Source organism: Lytechinus variegatus, chromosome 3 (assembly GCF_018143015.1).
Source record: "Lytechinus variegatus isolate NC3 chromosome 3, Lvar_3.0, whole genome shotgun sequence".
In the NCBI taxonomy this organism is placed as follows: domain Eukaryota; kingdom Metazoa; phylum Echinodermata; class Echinoidea; order Temnopleuroida; family Toxopneustidae; genus Lytechinus; species Lytechinus variegatus.
In genome coordinates this window covers 50,545,990-50,572,894 of record NC_054742.1, presented here as the reverse complement: position 1 = coordinate 50,572,894, position 26,905 = coordinate 50,545,990, and the positions used below count along the sequence as shown (strand labels likewise).

The following is a 26,905-nucleotide window of genomic DNA, read 5'->3' as shown; positions in this document are numbered from 1 at the left end:
GTCATTTTTACCATAATGAAAGATATATTTTTCTTCCATATGGTCTTTCAGGATAATTGGCCATAATAGGTGTACATTAAATATCACACTGGAAGAAAATGAAATACAATTTCCCACTAAAAATCTTATCGGGCCAATACAGAAAATAAACATGGGCTCTCTCGTCAAAATTTTATTTTTCTTAAAAAAAAAAAGGGGGGGGGGGGGTACATACTATAAAATGGTCATAATATCAACTTTTTTATTTGTCCAGCGGGGAAAGCGAAATCATCGAATTCTTCGTCTCTGCTAAATATGTCCAAGGAAATCATCTAGGCCTACATAAAGCAACCTGATAATTTCTGCAAAATCTACTAGTTTGAAGCGAGAATACTATTGCATCTTCCCTCAATGCGATGCAAATACTAAAATGTAAAATTAGTACACTGATTTGATAACATTTACAAATACACAGTGAAAACGCTTGATAATAAAATGTTTAAATCGTATTTTGGTTGGTGTTGTTGTTGTTTATACAAAACTGTTTACTGTATCAACTGTACAGTATAGTTGTTTAGTAGTTTAAAATCTTAAAGAAATAGAGGTTGTTTAAACTTTAAGAATATATAAATATAGTAAACAGCATTGTAAAAAAAAAAATGAAACAACGTTTTCGTCAATAAGTTATCCCTTTCAAAGTAAGTCGCAACATTAAAGTAAATTTAAATCAATATTATAAGACAATTTATCAAAACGTTTCTTCCGACAAATAGTTCCAACATACCGTGTAGTTTGACAATGTGTCATAGAATGACAATTCCATTTTGTGAATATTGTAATCACATTGCAAAAATACGTACCTCTCTTCGGAACAAAAAGAATTACCGGTACATGTATCATATATATGAAGTTGTTATTCCTTTGAAAAGTCGAAGCAAGTGACTTCCTCCATGTAAGGAATAATATTAGATAATATTTTTTTGTTACAATGCAGGGTGTCTGAACCCCCCCCATTTGCTTCTGGTGCGCCTATGAGCTATTTGGATGATAACATTATCATGTTAAGCAGGGGCCGCTGCAGGGAGAACAGTTTTAAAAATGAAGTGGCTACCCTGAGTAAAAATATGACGTTATAATTATTATTCTTATTATAATTGCAAATGCAAGAGATGCTATCCCTTAGAAATCATCTTGTTTTGGAGCATTTTGATTGAAACGTGTTCAAACCAAAAGTCATGCTCGAATTCGTTCACATCGAAGTGGAATCGGTATCAAACTGGATGAATTAATGTTAAATCAAATGAATTATTATTGAGATGAGAATAAACTACTTAGAAATATTTGATGAATGAATAATCTAATTTGATATACATTTACATAGTTGAATTAATTGAGTCGATTGTTATTAGCCTACATCATTTGAAAATAAACTGACGCTGATTATTTCATTTTGTTTGAATGTTTGATTAGCTTCAACGGACTGTGATTTTGAGATTGACGAGTGTGGATGGGAGCAACTCTCATCAGACTATGATATGTTTGACTGGATCAGGAATAGTGGCCCTACATCCACTCAACAAACAGGACCCAAGGTAGACCATACTCTACGAACTACATGTAAGTCAGACAGAGATATCGAATGTCACATGTATTACAGGCCCATCGAATGAAGGGATTTGTTAAACTGGTATTAACACTCTTATGAATATATTGAATAACTACAAATGATCTTGCCCCTCGCCCAAACTAACTAAATGAATAAATACAAATAGATAAAAACAATGTTTTAGAAATAAAATGTAAATGAAAAAATTCAATCAATAAAATTTAAAAAATAAATTAATAATTGGGAATTACAATAAAATATTGAAACAGAGGGCTTGGACGGTATTGTTTTAACTTCTGATCGTTCTCATTTGGCACTACCCGATTATAATGTACAAGAGTATGGCCTTCTTTTGATATATAACGGTCATGGGCACTAGAGAACGATTTTATTATTAACATAATGGGTAAAAGGTTTATATATACCTGGCAGAAAAAAAACTAGAATTTTCATCACATTTAGTTTCCCTTATTTCTATTTCTTATTTGATATGACCAACTATATATCTTTCCTATAGGTTTGTGACGAAGATGATCCTGAAAATACATTATGGTTCATATATTTTTTTGGGAAAAACACTAATTACAGTACCTGAAATAATAATATGTACAGCACTTTGGGCATAGGGCCTGTAGTATTCAAACGTAATTACGTGGAATCCTTTTAGCATTAAAGTTTATCATTATTATCAATATAGAATAACATAGTTTGGCTCAAACGTTTACATAAACATGGTAGAAATTAAATCCTCGAATTTTCATCATATTTAGTTGCCCAATCATTGTTATTTCTTATTTGATCTGACATATGTCTACCTTATGTTCAAGGTATATGTATAAACCTCACACCTGTTATTGGCATGTGAATATTATAGTTCATACTTTCAATATTCATTCTGGATAGTGTTTCATGAAAGAACTTGTCGGACGTTGTATTCGACAAGTCCTGTTTTGTCCGACAGTTACCATAGTAAAAATACTTCTCAGCCAATCAAAATCAAGGAAAGTTGTCAGATCTAATAACTTGACAGACACAAATGTTGATGAAATGCTCTCCTGGAAAATCGCTGCTACATACCTCTCCGTTGTAGTTTAAATGTGATCTGTAAATTGATGCTAACAAATCCATGGTGGTTATCAGGCAGACCTTATTTTGTATCTAAATAAACACTGGATATACTGATTTTTTTAAACTTGAATACTTCTTCCAGATGCCTTTAAAACAGAAACAGGTTTTCCATACCCAGAAAACGAAACTCGACAAATTGACTGTATCTGTAAAAACGATTAAAAAACACCAAAATACATTGTACAGGTATAGTGATGTCTAGTTGGTATATATAGCTTGCACCAATGACACCTGATAAAAAAATTTGAACATCAGCTCTGAGTTTAAACCCCTTTTCCACTAGGGCCAGGACAGCGTCAGGACAAGGCGCGGAATGTAATAATTACAATCCGCGACCCTTCCGCAACCTGTCCGGACATTCCTAGGAGTGTCCGCACGTTGTCCTAAACCCTTCCTGGTGTTCGGGAAATCAAAATTTGTCCGCATCCAAATTTTGGTCGAGACCAAAATTTGGACGCGGATATTGAATTCCTGACACCTTCGGGACCCTGTCCTGACGATGTCTTGATGATGTCCTGCCCTTCCTAAACCCTTCCGCGTCTTCCGGAAACCATCCGCAATCAGGTCAGCTTCAAGAAGGAAAGAAGAAGCCATGCGGATTTTATCAGGAACATGCGGATTGGAATAAGAAGGCAAGCGGACAGTTTCAGGAACGTGCGGACAGGAATAAGAAGGCAAGCGGACTGTTTCAGGAACGTTCGGACTGGAATAGGAAGGCAAGCGGAGTGATTCAGGAATGTGTGGATCCAATGCTAATAATGTATGGAACGAGTACACAAGTATAAAAAACCATTTGCAAAAGCACTAGATGGGGCAACGGGATAATACAAGACAAGAAAATTACAAAAATTAAAGAAATACGGGGTCAAGGGGCATAATTAGTATATACTAAACAAACCTGAGAACCTAGTATTTCAAGCAGTGTTTTAAACATAATTACGCGAGCGCAAAGCACGAGTTTATTTTATTTTATTTTTTTTTTTGGGGGGGGGGGGTTACAGACTTGAAGAAGGAATATTTCAAGCATTTTCTACTGATCTGAAAAGTGGACTTTTCAAATATTTCTTGCAATAATTAAACTGGCAAAGATGCGAGCAGATTATTTTATTCTGTACTGAACATAAAAAGATGTTTCATGCAACGTTTGATTATGAACTAGATTATTTTAATGTACTCGACTGAAAAAAAGGACCGTATAGGCAGCGCTTGACTTTACAAATAGGATAAATATCATAACAAAATTAATAATACAAGTAAAGATTCCAAACTGAAATTCAAGTTTATATTCCTATTACATTTTAAGCACTTTGTTTGATCATGAATGAGGTGTCATTAATGAGAAATAATAAAAAATGGTAGCAAGTTTATAAATATAAAATAAATTTATAAAATATAAAAAAATATAATTTTCTCAGAACGGCTCAAAACGATTTACAGCAGGGGCAAAACGATTTACCCCAGGATTCATTTCTATCCCGCATGAAAAGTACACAATTTCCATACCCTGGGAAGCATTCCTTGCATTTATCCCGGTCTAAAAATTGCGCTGGCAAATTCTAACATACAATAACTTTCGCTTCCAAACGGGTACCCATTTAGCACCTGGGTGGAGAGTGGCAAGGTATGCAATACGTCTTGACAAAGGACGGTTTAGACCGCGGTGAGAATCGAACACACGACTCTCCGTTAATACAAGGCGGGTGTCAGAACCACTACACCACGACTCTTTACAAAAAATAGGCCTTCCTGAAAAAAAGTCGTGCACAGAGCAGGTTTCTCATAAACATAAAATATGAGCGCGAAGCGCGAACTTACTTCTTTCAAACATCAAGGACGAAAAAGAAAAGACCTAAGTATTTTTCGTAAAAAATGAACAGCGTGCACAATCTTCTTATGATTAAACTATTGAAAGTATGAAGCGTTAAATGGATCATTATTTTCTATAAATTGAACTAGCTGAAACGCAGATATCTCCCGTCTGCAGGTCTGTCAATTTCTTCACTCTTCTTCCTTTTTCCCCTCTTCTTTGGTTACTCCATTTTTCCTATTTTTACGCAGTCAATAGGGCGTAGCGATCGCATTCGGCCTCCTGGAATAGCCCATTTACATTTTCTTACTTAGTCTATTTCAATTGGTACAAGAGGAGACAAAGGCGATTAGACACTGGATTCACATTTTCGTCTAAAAATTAAAACTGATATTTCTAATCTTACACTTTCATAATCTCGGCCAATTATTTTCTGTTCATTATCGCGATTTTTTTACCTCGATTCTATTTCACCTTATTTCATTCATCTCCTTCGTTTATTCCTATTTCTTTTTGCGCTGTTTGTATATCTCTTTAATACTGGGAGGGGTAAGCCAGCAGCAGGGAGAAGAGGGCTGCATCAGCACGGCACCCCCTTTATCCTTTCCACCATATCATTTTTTGAAGTTTCCCCTTTCCATTTCACTTATTTTTCTTCTGTTTGTATTTTTTAAAGGGGGAGCAAGACCACCTCACCCCTTGATCTGCATGTGCCTGTCGAATGCAATTTGCATCCTAACTTCCTGTTTTTTTCCTCTGTTGTAATATATGATTATGTATTAATTTGTAGAAAAATTATAAGAAAGTAATGTTATAAAGAGAGCCCCGACTTTGCTATGAACATATGCAGTCTTCTTAAAGTTACCTTAGTTGAAAAAAAATCAAGATCCGAGATAATTTATTGTTATGTATAAAAATGCACAAAATCTGCTTTCAAAAAGTGAATACTATACATTACACCGCTAACACACTTTCCTTTATCCTCCATATTTCAACTATCAAATAATCTGAACATTTTTACATTCCTACCTAAATACTGGGCATTCTAAGCACCTTTTAAAAGCATGAACAGGAAAGGAGTATGACTATACACTTGATGCAAGCGCGAAGCGCGAGCCGAAAGGAAATTCGACATATCGCGTTTTGTAAATCAGGAAAAGGATGGATAATTGGATAGATGGATAATATTCCTACATGAATAATAATATTTGGTAATCTGATCTGAAACTTGCACAAGATTCGTATCTAAATAAACATGCGTGCGTGTGATCCAGACCTAGAATCTGGACATTCTAATTACATTCTTTATTATAATATCAATAATAAGAGCGCGATGAGCGAGCTAAAGATATTTGATTTTCAGATCTAAAAAAAAGAATTTAAGCGCAGTTACGAATTGGATATTGATCTCGCTTAATAAATGATGCGAGTGCGAAGCTCAAGTTTATATTTTTATCATTACATATATTTTGAGTTGTGACCGGGACATTTTAAGGACATTTTTGGTCTTCAACTGACTATGATGACTATCTTCCTAAGCGAGAGATGAAACTTGTCGATATTCCATTCTGAAAAAAAACGGACAATGATTATTAGGAAATCATGAAAATATTGTTACATTACTTGTTAATCAAATGAGGGTGCGAAATTGATATCAAGGTCCGATAACTGGACATTTTGTAATCATGAATAGGATACATGGGTTGATATATTTTTGTAACAAAAATAATGCGAGCGCAAACTGTGAGCCGAAAATTTTAATAAACTGTCATAAAAGAGGAATATAAAATAATTTGTTACAATTGATACATGTATACACAACTCCCCCAATAAAATGCAAGCGAGCAGCTTTAGCTGATACTATTCACAATCAGACCATCCTAAAAAGGGATATTGTTTTAAAAAATATGGAATACACGAAGAGAATAGTTATTTGACAAATCAAATAATGCTAGCGCGCAGCGAGAGCGGAAAATGTTCATATTTAGACCATAAAATATAGTCATCTTACATGTCTTACAGAAAACTATAAAATCTATTTGTAAATCAAACAAATTTGAATACTTAATTTCCGATAAATGTTTTGTATATTTACTTCAAAACTTGATCTTTTAAGCTCAATATAAGTCTATTGAGCAAGTTATACATCTCATAGATTAGGCAATGCGAGCACAAAGCGTGAGCAAAAATTTAAAATAGTGACATGAAATCCCCCCCCCCCCCCCATCTTAGAGAATTCACTCGTCTTTCTCCTCTTGTTTTTCCTCTTCGTTTACTCTTCTCTTGTCCCTTCTGGTTCTTTTCCCTCTCTTTCAATTTTTTTCTTTTTTGCTCGTTCCAACTATTGGGGAAGGGGGCATTTGATATCCCCCTTCCAAAAAGTGAGGGGACGCGTCGCCCCTGTCCCCCTGGGATGTCCACCAATGTATGCAATTTGATTTGAAATAAAAGAAAATCCTATATAGTCTTTGTAGTCGAAGAAAACCAAAATAACACCCCTAAATTCATAAAAAAAATATATGGATGATAATTTTCATGGAGTATTCGCAAGTTGTCCGATTGTCCTAGTCCTTGAATTTACCACTCGTGACGTTGTCCTAAATGTCTCCGGTTCTGTCCTTATACGATCTGCATGCTGTCCGCACCGAACGCCGACAAATTTATTTAGATAATCTTGTCCTAGGACAGTCCCAGGAGTGACCTACGACAATACGCAGACAGTCCTGGTTGTGTCCTAGGACAAGATCATTTGCATAATCTTTTACGGAATTTGGTTGCGGACAGCATGCCGAAATGACAAAAGTAGCTTCCGCAACCCTTCCTGGTCTTGTCCGCGCCCTAGTGGAAAACCGCCTTAGGAAAGAACCGGAGACATTTAGGACAACGTCACGAGTGGTAAATTCAAGGACTAGGACAATCGGACAACTTGCGAATACTCCATGAAAATTATCATCCATATATTTTTTTTTATGAATTTAGGGGTGTTATTTTGGTTTTCTTCGACTACAAAGACTATATAGGATTTTCTTTTATTTCAAATCAAATTGCATACATTGGTGGACATCCCAGGGGGACAGGGGCGACGCGTCCCCTCACTTTTTTGGAGGGGGGCATTTGATATCAAATGCCCCCCTCCCCAATATTTGGAACGAGAAAAAAAATAAAAAATGGAAAGAGAGGGAAAAGAACCAGAAGGGAAAAGAGAAGAGAAAACGAAGAGGAAAAACAAGAGGAGAAAGACGAGTGAATTATATAAGATGGGGGGGGGGGGATTTCATGTCACTATGTTAAATTTTCGCTCACGCTTTGTGCCCGCATTGCCTAATCTATGAGATGTATAACTTGCTCAATAGACTTATATTGAGCTTAAAAGATCAAGTTTTGAAGTAAATATACAAAACATTTCTCGGAAATTAAGTTTTCAATTTGTTTGATTTACAAATAGATTTTATAGTTTTCTATAAGATGACTATATTTTATGGTCTAAATATGAACATTTTCCGCTCGCGCTGCGCGCTAGCATTATTTGATTTGTCAAAAAACTATTCTCTTCGTGTATTCCATATTTTTTTTTTAAATATCCCTTTTTAGGATGGTCTGATTGTGAATAGTATCAGCTAAAGCTGCTCGCTTGCATTTTGATTGGGGAGTTATGTATACCTGTATCAATTGTAACAAATTATTTTAAATTCCTCTTTTATGACAGTTTATTAAAATTTTCGGCTCACAGTTTGCGCTCGCATTATTTTTGTTAAAAATATATCAACCCATGTATCCTATTCATGATTACAAAATGTCCAGTTATCTGACCTTAATATCAATTTCGAGCCCTCATTTGATTAATAAGTCATGTAACAATATTTTCATGATTTCCTAATAATCATTGTCCGTTTTTTTTCAGAATGGAATATCGACAAGTTTCATATCTCGCTTAGGAAGATAGTCATCATAGTCATTTGAAGACAAAAAATGACCTTAAAATGTCCCGGTTGCTACTCAAAATATATGTAATGATAAAAATATAAACTTGAGCTTCGCACTCGCATCATTTATTAAGCGAGATCAATATCCAATTCGTAACTGCGCTTAAATTCTTTTTTTTTTTTAGATCTGAAAATCAAATATATTTAGCTCGATCATCGCGCTCTTATTATTGATATTATAATAAAGAATGTAATTGGAAGTTCCTGATTCTAGGTCCGGATCTAAACACACGCACGCATGTTTATTTAGATACGAATCTTGTGCCAATTTCAGATCAGATTACCAAATATTATTATTAATGTAGGAAAATTATCCATCTATCCAATTATCCATCCTTTTTCTGATTTACAAAACGTGATATGTCGAATTTCGTTTCGGCTCGCGCTTCGCGCTCACATCAAGTGTATAGTCATACTCCTTTCCTGTTCATGCTTTTAAAAGGTGCTTAGAATGCCCAGTATTTAGGTAGGAATGTAAAAAAATGTTCAGCTCGCGCTTCGCGCTCGCATTATTTGATTGAAATGTGGAGGATAAAGGAAAGTGTGTTAGCGGTGTAATGTAGTATTCACTTTTTGAAAGCAGATTTTGTGCATTTTTATACATAACAATAAATTATCTCGGATCTTGATTTTTTTTCAACTAAGGTAACTTTAAAAAGACTGCATATGTCAAAGTCGGGGCTCTCTTTATAACATTACTTTCTTATAATTTTTTTACAATTTAATACATAATCATATATTACAACAGAGGAAGAAAACAGGAAGTTAGGATGCAAATTGCATTCGACAGGCACATGCGGATCAAGGGGTGAGGTGGTCTTGCTCCCCCTTTAAAAAAATACAAACAGAAGAAAAATAAGTGAAATGGAAAGGGAAACTTAAAAAAAATGATATGGTGGAAAAGAAAAAGGGGGTGCCGTGCTGATGCGGCCCTCCTCTCCCTGCTGCTGGCTTACCCCTCCCAGTTTTAAATAGATATACAAACAGCACAAAAGAAATAGGAATAAACGAAGGAGATGAATGAAATAAGGTGAAATAGAATCGAGGAAAAAATCGCGATAATGAACAGAAAATAATTGGTCGAGATTATGAAAGTGTAAGATTAGAAATATCAGTTTTAATTTATAGACGAAAATGTGAATCCAGTGTCTAATCGCCTTTGCCTCCTCTTGTACCAATTGAAATAGACTAAGTAAGAAAATGTAAATGGGCAATTCCAGGAGGCCGAATGCGAACGCTACGCCCTATTGACTGCGTAAAATAGGAAAAATGGAGTAACCAAAGAAGAGGGGGAAAAAGGAAGAAGAGTGAAGAAATTGACAGACCTGCAGACGGGGAGAATATCTGCGTTTCAGCTAGTTCAATTTGTAGAAAATAATGGTCCATTTCACGCTTCATACTTTCAATAGTTTAATCATAAGAAGATTGTGCACGCTGTTCATTTTTTACGAAAAATACTTAGGTCTTTTCTTTTTCGTCCTTGATGTTTGAAAGAAGTGAGTTCGCGCTTCGCGCTCATATTTTATGTTAATGAGAAACATGCTCTGTGCACGACTTTTTTTCAGGAAAGCCTATTTTTTTGTAAAGAGTCGTGGTGTAGTGGTTCTGACTCCCGCCTTGTAAACGGAGAGTCGTGTGTTCGATTCTCACCGCGGTCTAAACCGTCCTTTGGCAAGACGTATTGCATACCTTGCCACTCTCCACCCAGGTGCTAAATGGGTACCCGGTTGGAAGCGAAAGTTATTGTATGCTTGAATTTGCCAGCGCAATTTTTAGACCGGGATAAATGCAAGGAATGCTTCCCAGGGTGTGGAAATTGTGCACTTTTCATGCGGGATTGAAATGAATCCTGGGTAAATCGTTTTGAGCCGTTCTGATAAAAGCGATATTTATAAACTTGCTACCATTTATTATTATTTCTTATTAATGACACCTCATTCATGATCGAACAAAGTGCTTAAAATGTAATAGGAATATACACTTGAATTTCAGTTTGGAATCTACACCTGTATTATTAATTTTGTTATGATATTTGTCCTATTTGTAAAGTCAAGCGCTGCCTATAAGGTCCTTTTTTCAGTCGAGTACATTAAAATAATCTAGTTCATAATCAAACGTTGCATGAAACATCTTTTTATGTTCAGTACAGAATAAAATAATCTGCTCACATCATTGCCAGTTTCACTATTGCAAGAAATATTTTAAAAGTCCACTTTTCAGATCAGTAGAAAATGCTTGAAATATTCCTTCTTCAAGTCTGTAACCCCCCCCCCAAAAAAAAAAAATCAACTCGTGCTTTGCGCTCGCGTAATTATGTTTAAAACACTGCTTGAAATACTAGGTTCTCAGGTTTGTTTAGTATATACTAATTAGGCCCCTTGACCCCGTATTTCTTTACTTTTTGTAATTTTCTTGTCTTGTATTATCCCGTTGCCCCATCTGGTGCTTTTGCAAATGGTTTTTGCTACTTGTGTACTCGTTCCATACATATTAGCATTGGATCCACACATTCCTGAATCACTCCGCTTGCCTTCCTATTCCAGTCCGAACGTTCCTGAAACAGTCCGCTTGCCTTCTTATTCCTGTCCGCACGTTCCTGAAACTGTCCGCTTACCTTCCTATTCCAATCCGCATGTTCCTGATAAAATCCGCATGGCTTCTTCTTTCCTTCTTGAAGCTGACCTGATTGCGGATGGTTTCCGGAAGACGCGGAAGGGTTTAGGAAGGGCAGGACATCATCAGGACATCGTCAGGACAGGGTCCCGAAGGTGCCAGGAATTCATTATCCGCGTCCAAATTTTGGTCTCGACCAAAATTTGGATGCGGACAAATTTTGATTTCCCGAACACCAGGAAGGGTTTAGGACAGCGTGCGGACACTCCTAGGAATGTCCGGACAGGTTGCGGAAGGGTCGCGGATTGTAATTATTACATTCCGCGCCTTGTCCTGACGCTGTCCTGGCCCTAGTGGAAAAGGGGTTTAAGGGACGATTATGCATGAGTATAACAAAATACGCTACAGTCGAGGGTCGTTGATTTGCAAAGATAGAAATCAAATCCTCAAAACAGTGCGTATATTTCACTGCTTATCAAACTCCACTTAAAATCTATGTATACCAATTACAAACAGGGGGCACTTCAGTAAATTTTGGTACATTTCGAATTACAATCCCAGACAGAAGTCAATATATCAAGTGATTTTTTCGTCACGTTTGCTAGAGGGGGGGGGGGGGGTTGTCAGTCCTGTATCAAATTATCCAGGAAGCAGCATCTGCTGCATATTGAATTGAAAATAGGAGTACTTGATTAATAACGAATAAATTAGCTGTACCTGAAAGCCATTATGATTTTGTTAACACCATTCAACGATGTAATATTCAGCTACCACACGGAGGTATATTAAAGCGTTTGACCTATCGATTAATCTGCAAAAATAGAAAACGGGAACCATGTTTGGGGGCATCGTTGTCTAGTGGTTACGACCTTATACGACTCTCGTCTTTCATTCAGAGGGACGTGGGTTCGAATCCCAGCCATGGCGTGTTTTCTTTCGGCAAGAAATTCTGTCCATATTGTGCTGCACTCAACCCAGGTGAGGTGAATGGGTAAATGGCAGGAATTTATTCTTGAAGGCATGAGCGCGTAACTGCTGCTCTGCTATAAAGGGTAAGTATGCTGCATTACTGTAGAGCGCTTACAGACTTCTGACGAAATAAGCTTTTGGTACTGTTATTATTATGATATAGACATATTTCTGAATCATGATGTACCTTAACTATAAAGTAGACAATAAAAGTTCAGATTTAGTAAGCAAACAAGTGTTCAGGCAACTAAATATTATTTAACTTATAAAGAAATACCTGTATCGCCAGTCAAGCAGAATTAATGCAAAACGGTCAGGGATGGTTATATTCAAACATAATTATCCGCAATCTCTTTTAATTAATTCTTTTATGATAGTTTGTACCAAAGAGTGGAATAAGTTACCACAAAGCTTTAGATTCAGTCCAACACTGTCCATTTTTAAAAATTCATGTCGAAAATATTTAATTGAAAGATGAAAAAATATCTCAAAATATTTCAAACCATATGTGTATATGGGTATGTTTGAGGTGTGTGTGTGGATTTTTGAATGTACTTTTCTTATTTACTCTCTAGATTATTATTGTATATATTTTTTCATCTCATTATTGTTGTAATGTTCTAGGGGCTCCTCTCTCACAAGCTCTGCTTCTATGGGGTTCCAAACCTATCATGTATTCTCATTTTTTGTTAAACTGTGTAATATGTATCTTGTTTTGATTGGTTTAGATAAACTTGAACTTGATAATAATTATAGCGGGGTTCTTTTTGTTGTTTCACAGTGGGCCACTATATGTACACCGAGGCATCATCGCAATCACCCGGTGATTACGCAATCATGCGATCACCTGACATCGTCCACCTTGACAGCAGCACGGCTAAGAACCTCTGTTTTGCGTTCTCCTATCACATGTACGGACTCCACGTAGGAACTCTCGACTTGTACTTCTCCAAGTCGGCGACCAGCATGCACAAGGGCGATTTGGTGTGGTCGATGAGTGGCGAGCAAGGGGATCGCTGGATCGAGAAGGAGATAAGGGTCACGGATTTTATCTCGACATCGAAGGCTGGATATTTCATCTTCGAAGGTCGGATTCTGACCTATACCTCCGATATGGCCATTGATGACATCTCCTTGGGACCGTGTTCTGGTAACAGTTTTTATAAAGGCCTTTGCCGAATTCAAGAATGATTGATGATTAATTCCCAATTGATTGTTGTGTGTTTTCGCAATTGCAACGGGGGCGGATTCTATAACATAGTAACTCTATTGAAAATGCCAATCATATCACAATGAAACAGCTTACAGGTCTTTGTCGAAAATTGGTGAACCAGGACAGCAGTTTCGTCCTAAAATTCGGAGCTGACAACAAATTGCAAATTATGTCGTTTGTCCAGAGTCCTGGACGACACTGCTGTTTTAATACTCCGATTTTCAACAAAGGCTGCTTTGTTATGAAGGGTCAGAGATTCTTAACGTTCCAAGAAGCGTCTGTGCAGTGGTTGCAAAAACTCCCTGATATAATGATACATGTACCCCACAGTCGGGATTCGGTTAGATGATGCGTATCTAGCCTAATTACTGTTTGCGAAGTCATAGTGCCTCGTTAATTCAAATCCAGATATGATGTATTACATCTTCCTTGGATGAAAATTGTTAATGAATACAAGAATGCCCCGGGAATGCCTTTATTAATTTTGCTTACGTTCGTAATAAAAAAAAAACATTGAGGTTGGCTACAAGGTATTTTACAATCACAATGGACCCTTTTTTATCAACATGTGAACCACTGTTAGTTACATTATCGCCCTACTTCTAAATAAATTGAAAATATTGATTATTGTCTTGAATACTACACATTTAGTTACTATTCTCAAAATAGACTTAATTTTTTTATCCACATTTCTTAAAATGTGAATTTCATCATAAGTCCTTTCATAGGGCGATATTGCAATAACTTCTATGTTATTAATGGACTGGGAGCCGGGAGTGATTCGAACCCAGGACCTCTGGATTACCAGTGTCCTTAGTGATCTGGGTTCAAACTACCCCATAGCTTGGATATCAATGGAATAATCAATTCGTTGGATGATAAAAGACATGAAATAAGATATTCAATATATAACTATATCTCATTTCTTAACTTTGAATGTGTGCACTCCATAGCCCATCCATCACCGAACTCTACGCGAGGATCGTCTACAGAAAGACTAAGATCTACATCTCCCAAGTCAACAAAGCCGATGACCTCTCACCCAAATGAACCGAATGAATCGAAAATTGCTTTAAATAATGGTGAAGATTCTACCTACTTTCTAAATTTTGCTTATAAACGTATCGGAAGTATTTGCACATTTCAAGAGCAAAGTCATCATCCATCCAACAATATTTCATAAAAGAGAAACGTAAAAGGATATTTTAACATATTATGTGAACAAAAAGCATATTAATTTTGTTCAGATTTTTCCTGGATATCTAAAAGCATACGATCTATTTTGTGAAAGAATGTACTGCTCCAATCTTACATTTTTTGGGTAAAACGTAATTGTTACCTTCCTATTATGTGTCATTTTCCTGAACATAATCCTTGATCTGGAAAAAATAACTTTCAGACGTTCTTCACGGCGCTGCCATCGTAAAGCAGGCCTTTTGGCTTGAATGGGACTACCCTGTTTTTAAAGAAAACGTGAATATCTAAATAAATTAATTAATGACATATGCGACACTCAAATGAAACAATATAACCTGTAACTGATTGAGGCAGCAGCAATTTTGAGAAGTATAAAAGGCTAATAAATGAATTTTAGTTTGAAAAAATATAAGCTTATGAATGACTGATTTAACAATGGCAGTGATATATAGTTCACTTATCGTTTTGATTATGATTCTTGTAGCTGCGTTGAACTGTGATTTTGACACTGATTTCTGTGGATGGCAGCAGTTAACTACTGATGTATTTGATTGGACACGACACAACGGCCCCACATCAACTCTTAACACTGGGCCAAGTAATGACCACACGCACAAAAGTGCGGGTAAGTTAGTCAACATCAAGACCGATAGCAGAACTATCCTTTAAAATATTTATTCTCACAACTCAGATGCTGTTAAATAGATTGCTACAATTTATAATGTGCATAAAGTGCCAGAAAGATACTACATTTTCTTAAAGTTACAAACATGTCAAATTAACAGTGATGGATCCGGGGAGGGGGCGGGGATGCACGCCCCCAAATTTTTCTAAGGCGCGCCGCTTGAAAAAAGTAAAGTAAAAGCTGTTTTATTATTATCTTTCGGCATAGCACAATCGAATCTTTCTAATCTATTCCCTTTGCTGTTTTCTCTGGTTCTAAACCTTCGTTGGTTCAAAATAATCGGCACTGCCGGAGTCTTAACCGGCGCCAGTCAAGAATAATCAGCGCCACCTGGTTCTAAGACGGCGCCAGTCAAGAAAAATCGGCGCTGCCTCACTTAGGGGAGATCTCAGTGCGCTGCCTGCATCTCAGCCGCAATTCTCAAACCTGCGCCAGTCAAACGCAATTGGCGCCTCCTTTTCTCAGCAGCGGCGCATTTGAAAGCCTATCAGCGCCTCGTGTTTCTAACACCGCAGCGCCGGAACCTGGATCCGCCTATGAATAATATTTATGAATATGTAGTATTAAAAAAGAAATTCGTAAATGAATACCATATATCAAGAGGTTTTGTATATAAAGAGAGTGTAGTATTGCAAGATTTACATTCTGCAGCGATTGGTGGGTGTTTATTCATAATTGATTAAGTAAACCGCTAATCACTATACTTATTCTGATCACAACATTTACACTTCTTTAACAAATATGCACTCAAAAATTCTATATGAATTCGATAACTAAAAAAATACTCATACTTAATATAATACAACTGTTTTACGTTAATTATTTAAAGGACAAGTCCACCCCAACAAAAGATTGATCTGAATAAAAAGAGAAAAATCCAACAAGCTTAACACTGGAAATTCATCAAAATCAGATGTAAAATAAGAAAGTTATGACATTTTTAAGTTTCGCTTAATTGCACTCAAGAGTTATGTGCACATCCTGGTCGGTATGCAAATGAAGGGGCTGATAACATCACTCACTCACTATTTCTTTGTATTCTATTATATGAAATATTTGTGAAACAAAGTTTTATTCCTCCCTGAACTTGTGGCATTACCATTGTTATAACATTTTATGATTAAGTTTAGTTGGTCTTTGATGTCAGAATAATTGGTGAAAATTGAAATATCGTATATAAATCAAACAATAAAAAGCAAAATAAATAGTGAGTGATGGACTTTATCGACTCTCTCATTTTTGCATGCCACTGAGTTGTGCATATAACTGTTTTGTGAAAATTAAGCGAAACTTTAAAATGCTATAACTTTCTTATTTTACATCCGATTTTGATCAAATTTTCAGCATTAGGCTTGTTTTTTTTATTCACCCAAGTCACCATTTCTCTTGGGTGAACTCGACCTTAGATTTAAAACAAATTTGAAAATTCAATGATCAGATTTAATATTTCACAAACAGAGTATATAGCAGCGATTTGTATAAGTTAATGTTTTATCTTCAATTTTCACAATTACTCAAAGGTATAATAAACAGATAAAAGAGTTCTTGACAATAGCTATATACCAATGGCATTCGAATGGAAAATATGGACAAAAATGTGTGGGAATTATCGAAATAAGCTCCAATTTTTAGTAATGATTATTTCCACTCATTCATGCAAAAATGAATGCTTTCAGTCCCAGTAGCATATTTGGGGACAAAGAAAGATGTGCACACAAAGGGGGACGAGAAGAACCTTGTGACTACAAAAGATGATGATGATGATAATAATAATGATAATTTTTTTAGCACATTATAATGTCGCTATGCACTTCTAAAGGGCTTGGATATTAATATTTATAATAATAATATTATTAATAAAAAGATAATAAATCATATACATTGTTTAATGATAATACGAAATTTGTTCGTAATGGACTCGTAATGTATTAATTCTTTAAAAAAAAGCTAGTATGTGTCAGATAACACAGAGATTATGGACACAATTAAATCGTGTGTTACCTGTTGGTTTTATAATACAGCTGGCTACTACATATATACGGAGTCATCCTGGCCGCGATTTCAGAATGATGACGCTGTCATATGCTCCCCTGGTGTCCAACTTGAGAGCACTGAAATCAACCGATGCTTTAAGTTCTTCTATCATATGTGGGGGATGAATATTGGAACACTCAGCTTGTACTTTTCGACATCAGGGACGATCACGGACCAGGCCGTCATGGTGTGGTCGATGAGCGGTCCTCAGACAAACGCTTGGATAGGAAGAGAGATACGGGTAACGGATTTCATCTCCACCTCCACATCTGGGTATTTCCTTTTCAAAGGACAGATCAACAGTTACACCGCTGATATGGCTTTAGATGACATCTCCTTGGGCTCTTGTACAGGTAAAGAGTTTTTTCTCTTTAAACCAAGTTGGTTATCTCAATAAATGGAGAAAAGAGTTACATCCACAGTGTAGATATAGTTCATTTTTTAAACATTTTTTTTTGTATGAACATTTTGTTACTTTATGAAACAATTGCCATACAAGTCATTAGGAAGCCTTGAAATAGATCTGTGTCATTATGCATGATATGGGTATTTCTTTCTCCTTTTTTTTCTGGGGGGGGTAGTCATAATATTATATCCCTTATTATGATTGATAGTTTTTGCAATCAATATAACCACAAGCCAAAACAAATATAGTGATATATAAATGACAATCACAATGTTTTAAATGTAAATCAATTGGAATTTTAGTCCACTGACGTTAATTCCGGGGCATGGGGATATATCCCGCACTTTCAGGGATATAGGGGCGTGGAGGGGTGGCGTATACAAACATCCCTAGCTCGAAATTGATATCTTTAGATAATAATAATATAAAACAGTTTTTGTATAGCGCATTACACATTACAGAGGTCTCAAAGCGCGTTAGGAAAAAAAGAAAAGAAAATAGATACATGGAGCTAAATAAAAGCCATGTGGACTCATGTATGCAAGTTTTGTACCTAAAAACCATTGTTATCCCTCCGTCTACTCGCTTTCATTTTACCTTAAAATACTTGTGATGTCTCTCACAAAATCTTATGCGTATGGATTTATAAACAGATGTTATATCAATCAACTGAACATATTTTGATAGCTTTAATTGAAATTTCAACCGTAACCATCGGCGTATAACCATGTGTTTGGGGCACATACCACCAAAAGTTCCACAGGAGGGAGGGGGTGGGAAAAGAGGGAAAGGGTAACAAGTAAGGGATGACATGACATGTTTTTCTGAATATCATGTAAAAATCTGTCACACAAAAAAAGATTTTCTGTTTAAAAAAAGATGAATTTTTCAATCGCTTACCCAGCACGCTTGCAACTGCAATTTTTGCCACAAAGCGCCATGTTCTGCCTCGATCTGTTGTCTGCTCATTGCAAGACTATCTATAACAATTACTCATGCAGTATGATCTTCTACAATCTCTTTACGGTATATTGAGGGAGGGTGATATATCCTATCCTTATCACATTTCAACTGTAAAAAAGTGTATCCCATATTTCAGGGGAAATAAATTATTAATTGGGGATCATATTGATATTTATAATGATAGCAATATCTTTGAGAATTATGCGATTTTTTCATTTAAAGAATATACAACATTTATATATTAACATAATAGTCTAATAAGGTACATAAGTTTCCGTTTGATATACAATGCGTATCAAAAAAAGTTTACACTTAGAAAAAGTCCTGTAAAATTATACATTTGTAATATCCTGAAGATTTTTCCACATTTTAACATTGTTACAGGTCCGTTTAAGCAAATGACGATGTAACTGTCGAAAAATATTTCCGCTTGAGTGAGCACCACTTACTTTTGAAAAGTTGGTGAAAAATGATTTGCGCAGAACTTTGAAATAGTTATACGAATAAAAGTAGACCTAAATCATGAAGAACACATATAATTTAGCTAGTAAAATTGACTTGAAGATATCTTTTCCCTTTTTAAACTTGTTTCCTTGCCAAAAACACTTCGAAGAGTGCATTGCACCCCAACCACTCCCCCACACACCGAGGCCATCATGACGATATTTGCTTTACACTGAGCTGTGATTTACATGAAATGGCTTTGGCTTGATTTTCGTTTTGTTTATCATTTTTAAGCTTGTGAAAAGTGTGGAGAAACGAGTAATAAATGAAAAATGAAATGTAAATCCACTTCAAATGATAAAAACTTAGTGAAAAAATTCTGGAGATGTCTGATATAAAATTTTGTTCAGATCCAGTTATGTCCTTAGATCCAGCTTTCACACAAAGGGTAAAGGTTGTGCTTACTAAGTGTTAAAATTTCAATTTGTGGCAAAATTGTTACAAAATGCTTGAAAGTATCCGTTTTATTACAATTGCCTAAAAGTGGAAGGGAAATATATGAGAAATGTATTGCAGGGTAAGTTTGATTTCGCCCTTTGTCCTCGACACAGCTTGAAAACGAGCATTTCTGCGCAAACAGATTTCTGCGAGCTTTACAAAAATGGACAGTGCTCACTCAAGTGTATTATTCTGTCAAAACTTTTACTTTCATTGGATAGATGAGACCCAAACCCAAGATTACATGTGAAAAAATTATCCACATGTTGTATATTTTTAATTCCCAGGGCTTTTTCAAAGTGTAAACTTTTTTTTGATACGCACTGTATAAGTATTTAAAGAAGATTTTCTATTCAAGAATTTCTGAAATATTCCTAGTTTCAACATTTTTTTTTTTCGTTTCAAACGATGCCACCTCTCCCAATACAAACATTGCTTGGACCGGAATTATGTAACTGATAACTCAATTCCAATATGCCATGTATAATTAAATTTTGCAATTCAATTTAGGTGGCTTGGAGATTTTCCTGTATATTAATGAAATTCTTTTTACGTTCTTGTTGCAGATCAGCTCACGCCTACCACCTCACAACAAACGACTACAGATAGTGTGACAACAACGCAGTCAACAACGACAGATATACCTACAACTACCCAACAAACAACTACAGATACTGTAACAACTATTCTGCCAACGACAGATATACCTACAACTCCCCAACAAACAACTACAGATACTGTAACAACTATTCTGCCAACAACGACAGATATACCGACAACTACACAACAAACGACTACAGATACTGTAACAACTACTCAGCCGACGACTGGTCTCCCTACGTCCGCACCACTATCTACTACAGATAGTGTGACAACTATTCAGCAAACGACAACAATGGGAACAACCGAAGCCACAACAACGAATGCGCCAACCACCATAACGGTGGTATCAACAACTGATCAAGGTAATGCTGTATGATTGAAAATTTGTCAAAGAATCCAACGCGTTTATGTTTTGACGTCTTCCTTTTATCAAGTCCAATTAAAATTTTAATTAATTTTTTTTTCGTGTCTATTCAAATTTGATTTGCATGAATTTACTTCAAAAACACATGAATGCAGTGAAAGTCTCAATATCTGAAAAATGTTCTACTCAGGGGCGGATCCAGGATATTTCGAAAGGGGGGGGAGGACACATTTTCCCGAGGAAGAATTGGACAACCCAAATCAAGGGGATTTCGTCCACGACAAAAATTGACAAGCCAAAAAAAGGGTTTCAACCAAAAATTAAGCGAGTTTCGTCGACGAAAAAAAAATAGACAAGCAAAAAAAAAGTCTTCACTTTCGAAAGAAGGGGCACAGTTCTGTTTTAACGGCATTCTTACATTACAAATTTTAATTGTGCCTCTCAAGGGGGGGGGGGACACGGACCGGCTATGGCCTCGTGGATCCGCCAGTGGTTCTACTACATAAAGATTGGCATCTTTAAACGTATTTAAAGCGAAGAATGAGGTAAAGTTAAGCTTTATTTTTTTTGGCGCAAACCTTTCAATAAAAAAAATCTTATAAGAGGTCAATTAAATTCAATATCCGATTTTATTATTGTTTATCTGTTGGACCTAATCACACTCCCTTCAAAAGAATACTTCAAAACAAAATAGATAGTCAGCATTATACTTTATTATTAATTATATAGGAATATATCGTCAAGAGGGTAATTTCTTGAGTATATCAATAGTCAAGAGAGTAATTTCCTTATTAATAATGTTGTACACCACAAAATAATGTCCTCTTCTAGTCAGTATTGTGCTAGTAATTGACAGCTTCACGTTCTTTCAATCTTTGTACAGCTGACTGTTCACAATCAAGCACTGGAAGTAGCTTTGTAATTGCCTTTCCAAGTAACCTAGAGCTGGGTTCAGAGAGCAATTCATTGGTTATCTCGACATCCTCCCACCAAACTGTTACTGTCGAAGTTCTTGAATCCGACGGTAATACATTATCTGGTGTAGTTACAGAAGGAATCAGTCTAACATTCAGTCTGTCAGAGAATTCCCGATGCACAGGATCTGGTTGGCAGGATTGCTCAGTAAGAGTGTTGGCAGTAGATGGTGACATCTCGGTGATTGCGTATAGCGATGTGGGTACGTCTACGGGTAGTTTCCTCGCATTCCCTGTGGACAGTCTCGGCGAGGAATACGTCATAGCAAGCTACACCCCTAGAGGAGGTTTTAATTCAGAGTTCACTGTAACTGCAGCTGATACTGCTGCCACTGTTATGATCGAGTTTCCTGAAGTAATCAGACAACATCGATTGAGTAATGGCCTGACCCCTGATCTTGAATTTGACCTCAACGCTGGCCAGACATATCAGGTCCAGAGTACTCTGGATTTGAGTGCTTCCCGAGTGGTGTCAACAACACCCGTAGCCGTAGCATCAGGAGCAAGTTGCTCTGAATTGCCAGTTGCAACGAAGTATTGTGACTATATTGTTGAACAGATGCCTCCAGTAAACACTTTAGGACGCTCCTTTTCTGTTTCTACTTATCACGCAAGACCACAAAGTGGACTGGATGTGAGAATCATAGCTACTCGTGATGACACGCGTATCACATCGGATTTAGGTAGCTTCATTATTCATTCGTTCGAGTATCTTGACCTGAATGGAAATCAGCAAACGGCAATCGATATTGAGGCTTCAGAGCCTGTTCTTGTTGTTCAGTACCAGAGGGGGCATGAAATTGACAGCATTGGAGATCAATCAATGACAGTGATTTCTCCCAAGGAACAGTTCTCAGTAGGATCGATCACTTTCCCCTTCGCCCTCTTATTCGCCCCTTGGAACTTTATCATGATAGCAGTGGAAACCATGGATAAGAGTGGGATCCAGTTCGACGGTGTTTTGTTAGACTCATTACCCGCGACTCTTACTAACACTTCCCAATATACATTTTGGGGTATATATATCTCACATTTTGGGGGAAATATATCTCATAACGTGAGTCATGTTGATCCAGACGTACCATTTAGTGTCGTTACATACGGTTATGATAAATACGAGGGATACGGGACATCAGCAGGTACCTTCTTGAGGCCATCGCGCTGCAGGCAGGCAACGACTACTTCATCGCAGGGTAAGCACAGAACATTATCTTTCATTTATCATTTTCTCGCTTTAATCTCAGACTTTAACTTTAACTAAATAAAGCGGTTTGTAATCACTGTTGTCAAATTATGAGAAAGTTACCATAATCATGAAGTGTTCCAGCCTATTCATAGTTCCGTTTAATAAGAGGTTAATTTGAAGATCGTAAGCAATAAATTGAAACATGATGTATGCCCGTGAGGGGGTTGTGATTTGATTATCATGTTCTGAGAGTGGCGTATCTAGAAGGAAAGGTGTCACGTGTCCCTGATAACACATTTAGGGGGGGGGGGTACAATGACGAATTGAAAAAAGTGGAAATACTTAATTAATGACCAATCAATGGGGTCGTCGGAGGTTGGAATGAACGCAGTTTCGATTATTCTTGATCCGCTGGGGTGAGAGTGACGCCGTTTGTGTTCTGGGCCCTGTCTGTAACTTAAAGAGTTACGATTGATCCAATCGACCTAAAATGTATGGAAAACCATAAATATCATAATTCTTTGTTCAGAAAATTTGCACAAAGTCCTTTGCAAACAAAGAGAAGTACACTAAATTTTCAAGAAAACAATGAATGTATGAATATACTATATACAGCATATTATATAAAATATTTTGAACCAACATGCATTTTAGATGTTGATGTTTCTGGATTTCCATGGTTGTGGTTGATTGGGTCAATCGCAACTCTTTTTAATGATTTTTATTATGAATCTGTTCCCCCATTGTGAAAATTGTTTAATGATTTTCCTTCATTATAGTGACTACAGATGCATCTACAACGGATATCTCTTCAACGATAGGTATGTTCAGCAATCTTGTCATCATAACTTATACCCTCTTGCTTCAAAATCTTCCGGCCATCAAAATATATTTTGTCATATCCGATTCACTAACGTTGGTCGTAGTTGAAGAAACAAATAATGAGTGTTATAACCAATGGCGTACCGTGGGTCACGGCATGGGGGGGGGGGAACAAACATTTTGAGTCATTTATTGGGTATACTGACCTTATAGAGAACTTATCATGCTTATAAGGACTGTGTCATTTAACGGATATGTATATCACTGATGAAATAGCGCGAAGCGCGAGCTGATAATTTTTGATATTCAGAGCTAAAAAAGGGACATTATTATCAAATTTTTGTAATCATGATAAATACCTGTCTCACTGAACAAACAATGTAAGCGCGAAGCGCGAGCAGAAATTTGTGTATGTATTTCCCCAACCAGGGACATTTTAAGGACTATTAATAAAGGAATTCATGAAGACCATACATATCTCAACATAGTGCTTACTGATTTTATTTTTTTTAGAATTCCACCTAAACCGATGAAGCAATTTTTGTAGTCATTGTAATCATGAACATGATACGTATCTCACTAATCAAATATTGCGAGCGAAGCGCGAGCTAAAAAAAAATCAGACATGAAGAGGGACATTCTAAGGCTTGTTTGTTGTAATTCATTAAGACCATACGTATTTCACTAACCAAATGATGCGACCGCGAAGCGTGAGCTGAGAATTTTCTATATTCAGAACAGAAAAGGGAATATCTTAGTACTGTTTTTAGGAATTTATGCGTAATTACCTTCAGCAAGAGATTTATCCACATTGTGCTGCATTCAACCCAGGTGAGGTGAATGGGTACCCGGTGGGAAGAATTTCCTTGAATGCTTGAGCGCCTAGGCAGCCCAGCTAAACCCGGGGTAATAATAATAATAGGGTCCGCTGGGAGAACAGTTTTCAGAACTGAAGTGGCTTCCCTGGGTAAATATACCTATATTATTATCATTATTATCATTATTATTATTACTTTTATCAATTAATGAAAAGCAGATATATTTCACCAACCCACTAATGCAAACGTAAACACGGACTGGAAATGTTTTATATTCAGACCTTAAAAGGGGTTAATTACTTTTCAAAAGTAATCATGAAAAAGAAGCATATGTCACTACATATAATAATTAAAACCTGAAGTGCAAGGATATATATTTGGTGTATATTGACTGAAAACGGGGTGTTTTAGTTTCGTTTAATCCTCTTGAACAGGATTATTTATTTCATGAAACAGACAATGCGAGCAACAGGAGTAATGAACGCATACTCCCTATAAAGCTAATTATGTTTCATGATGTTATTCAAAATATATATTATAATTTATATGAAATGTAATATAATACACAATAAGTTCTTCTTCTCCCACTTCGTTTCTCTACCTTTCTCCCCCTTTATCTCCTTTTCCCCGGGTTTTTTTTTGCCAGCTGATTGGGGGGGGGGGGACGTCCCCCCGTAGTTATGCCACTGGTTGTAACGCCAAAATGACTTAGTGATTAACGATTATTCAAAATTTTAGAATCTCAATTTTTAAGGCCTCTACGGAGTTTGAACAGTCAGAGACTTTACGTATGATACATCTTCTTTCTACATTAATAAAGCGCTAATATATTTTACCCAACATGTATTCCAGTGACATCCGATACAACGTCAGATTTAACTCAGACGGACATTGGTAAGACAAACAATTTTCTATGGCTGAGAATGTCTCAGTCAGTTTTATGTTATTAAATTCGAAATAGAATATTGCATATAAGTTATTTATTTATTTATTTATTTATTCAAATATATTTATACAGGATGACAAGATCAGTTAAAAACTGTTTTACATCATGGTCCTGACATTAAAAACATAAATACATGTAAATCAATAATATCTATTCATTATCAATCGGAAATCTCTAAACATGTAAAATACATAGATATATTAGTAACAAAAGAATAGATCAATTCATATACATAGGTAAAATGAAAAGTTTATTGGCAGTCTGACAAGAACGTCAGTTTGCGGCCATTGAAGAAAAGATCCAACTTGATTTATGTAGCCACAATGCCCAATCTTCCAAACCAGCAATCGATTTTTAAAAAATCGATCAATTATGAAACTGGAGACATGAGATATTTTATGGTAATTTACTGATATGTCGATCTTATGTTAACAAGATAAGTTATTGAATTGGAGAGAGATTGAAAAAATTGAAACAGTGAATTGAAAAAAGCTGTTTGACAAAATTTTATCAAGATTTTCCTCAGTTTGTTTCAGGGTAATAAAATAAATTGTCATGAAATTTAATTTTATAATAAAGTGCCGTCTTGACTGTTTTCATTTTTCAAAGTGACGATTAGTGATGGATCTACCAAGGCTGATTCTACAATGGCTGGTAAGATCAAGAATGTTTTCTATTGTCTCGTAAATAAAGCTTTCGTCTCTATAATCATCTATAGAAATAAAAAAGATGATACTTTTTTTAATGCCAGTGTCTTTGGTTGAATCTGTAAAATATTAATAATTCGATTCCTTTGGTCGGTTCAATTTCTTTCATTTTTTAACAAGTGACTACTGACGGAACTACAGATACAGCTCCAACCACTACTGGTAAGTTAAAAATCAGCTTTAAAGAACGACGGAAAACGAAATATATAAAGCTCAGCTAGGTGAATAGAAAGGGTTAAGGCAAAATATTGAGTTAAATTCTCCTTTGCTCATGAAACTTGGACATAAGAGTATGCATGTATCGCTGAATATCTTAATTGACCTTTGATCTTGGTCACGTGACCTGAAACACACAAGATATTCAGTGATACATGCATACTCTTATGTCCAAGTTTCATGAACTAGATCCATAAAAATTTTAGTTATGCTGACAATTCCACAAATACCCCCAACATTATCCAAGTTTTTTTTACCCTAAATGACCTTTGACCTTGGTCATGTGACCTGAAACTTACATTTTGTAATCATAATTTATACGCTCTTGCTCCAGTCATTAAAAAGTATTTTCTTATATCCGAATTTAACATCGTTGGTCGTAATCGTAAATCGTCGTAAACTGCATCCCTAGGGGTTCAATTTAAAATTTAGGGGTGCAGTTTTGAACCCGCAGGGTGCAAAAATGAACCTCAACCGCAGGGTTCAATTTTTGAACCCCAAATCAGGGGTTCAATTTTTTAACCCATGGGGTGCTGATTTTGCATCAACCTTTCGGGGGTTCATTTTTGACCTTTATTTCTTAGTGTGTGTATTGATAAAAACGCTAAAATATTTCCTAAATTCTATTCCAGCGACATCCGACACAAGTTCATATTCAACTCAGACGGAAATTGGTAAGATGGAAAATTTCCTACGCCCATAAATGCCTCTAGCAGTTTATGTTAATTCGAAATGGAATATTGC

At 36.1% G+C, this 26,905-nt stretch overlaps 2 protein-coding genes and 1 long non-coding RNA gene across 4 annotated transcripts; all 3 read left to right on the top strand.

Annotated features, from left to right (window-relative positions):
- Positions 1 to 1,534: 1,534 nt before the first annotated feature.
- LOC121412223 (MAM domain-containing glycosylphosphatidylinositol anchor protein 2-like) lies at positions 1,535 to 13,289 on the top strand. Its single transcript, XM_041605129.1, has 2 exons — positions 1,535 to 1,596; positions 12,867 to 13,289. Exon 2 carries the CDS (start codon positions 12,878 to 12,880, stop codon positions 13,274 to 13,276), a length of 399 nt encoding a protein of 132 aa, XP_041461063.1. The 5' UTR covers positions 1,535 to 1,596; positions 12,867 to 12,877; the 3' UTR covers positions 13,277 to 13,289.
- Positions 13,290 to 17,335: 4,046 nt separating this feature from the next.
- LOC121412061 (cell wall protein DAN4-like) lies at positions 17,336 to 22,434 on the top strand. The gene is made up of 4 exons (XM_041604972.1): positions 17,336 to 17,567; positions 20,092 to 20,490; positions 21,376 to 22,322; positions 22,384 to 22,434. The coding sequence occupies exons 1-4, from the start codon at positions 17,336 to 17,338 to the stop codon at positions 22,432 to 22,434; spliced, it is 1,629 nt and encodes a 542-aa protein (XP_041460906.1).
- Positions 22,435 to 22,484: 50 nt separating this feature from the next.
- Positions 22,485 to 26,107, top strand: LOC121412222. 2 transcript variants are annotated; one of them, XR_005969576.1, is made up of 3 exons: positions 22,485 to 22,659; positions 25,145 to 25,186; positions 26,066 to 26,107. It is a non-coding gene; the product is annotated as an uncharacterized LOC121412222 (long non-coding RNA). The 2 variants fall into 2 exon arrangements; XR_005969575.1 differs by lacking the exon at positions 26,066 to 26,107 and adding an exon at positions 23,432 to 23,473 and having other exon boundaries at positions 25,145 to 25,175.
- Positions 26,108 to 26,905: the final 798 nt, after the last annotated feature.

What these genes read in the sequence shown, in the direction of transcription:
- LOC121412223 (XM_041605129.1), top strand. Translation starts at nt 12,878, where the DNA reads ATGTACACCGAGGCATCATCGCAATCACCCGGTGATTACGCAATCATG.
- LOC121412061 (XM_041604972.1), top strand. Translation starts at nt 17,336, where the DNA reads ATGAATATTGGAACACTCAGCTTGTACTTTTCGACATCAGGGACGATC. An exon ending in GGTATCAACAACTGATCAAG is followed by an intron (nt 20,491 to 21,375) that starts GTAATGCTGTAT and finishes ATCTTTGTACAG; the next exon opens with CTGACTGTTCACAATCAAGC. An exon ending in CTCCCAAGGAACAGTTCTCA is followed by an intron (nt 22,323 to 22,383) that starts GTAGGATCGATC and finishes TTATCATGATAG; the next exon opens with CAGTGGAAACCATGGATAAG.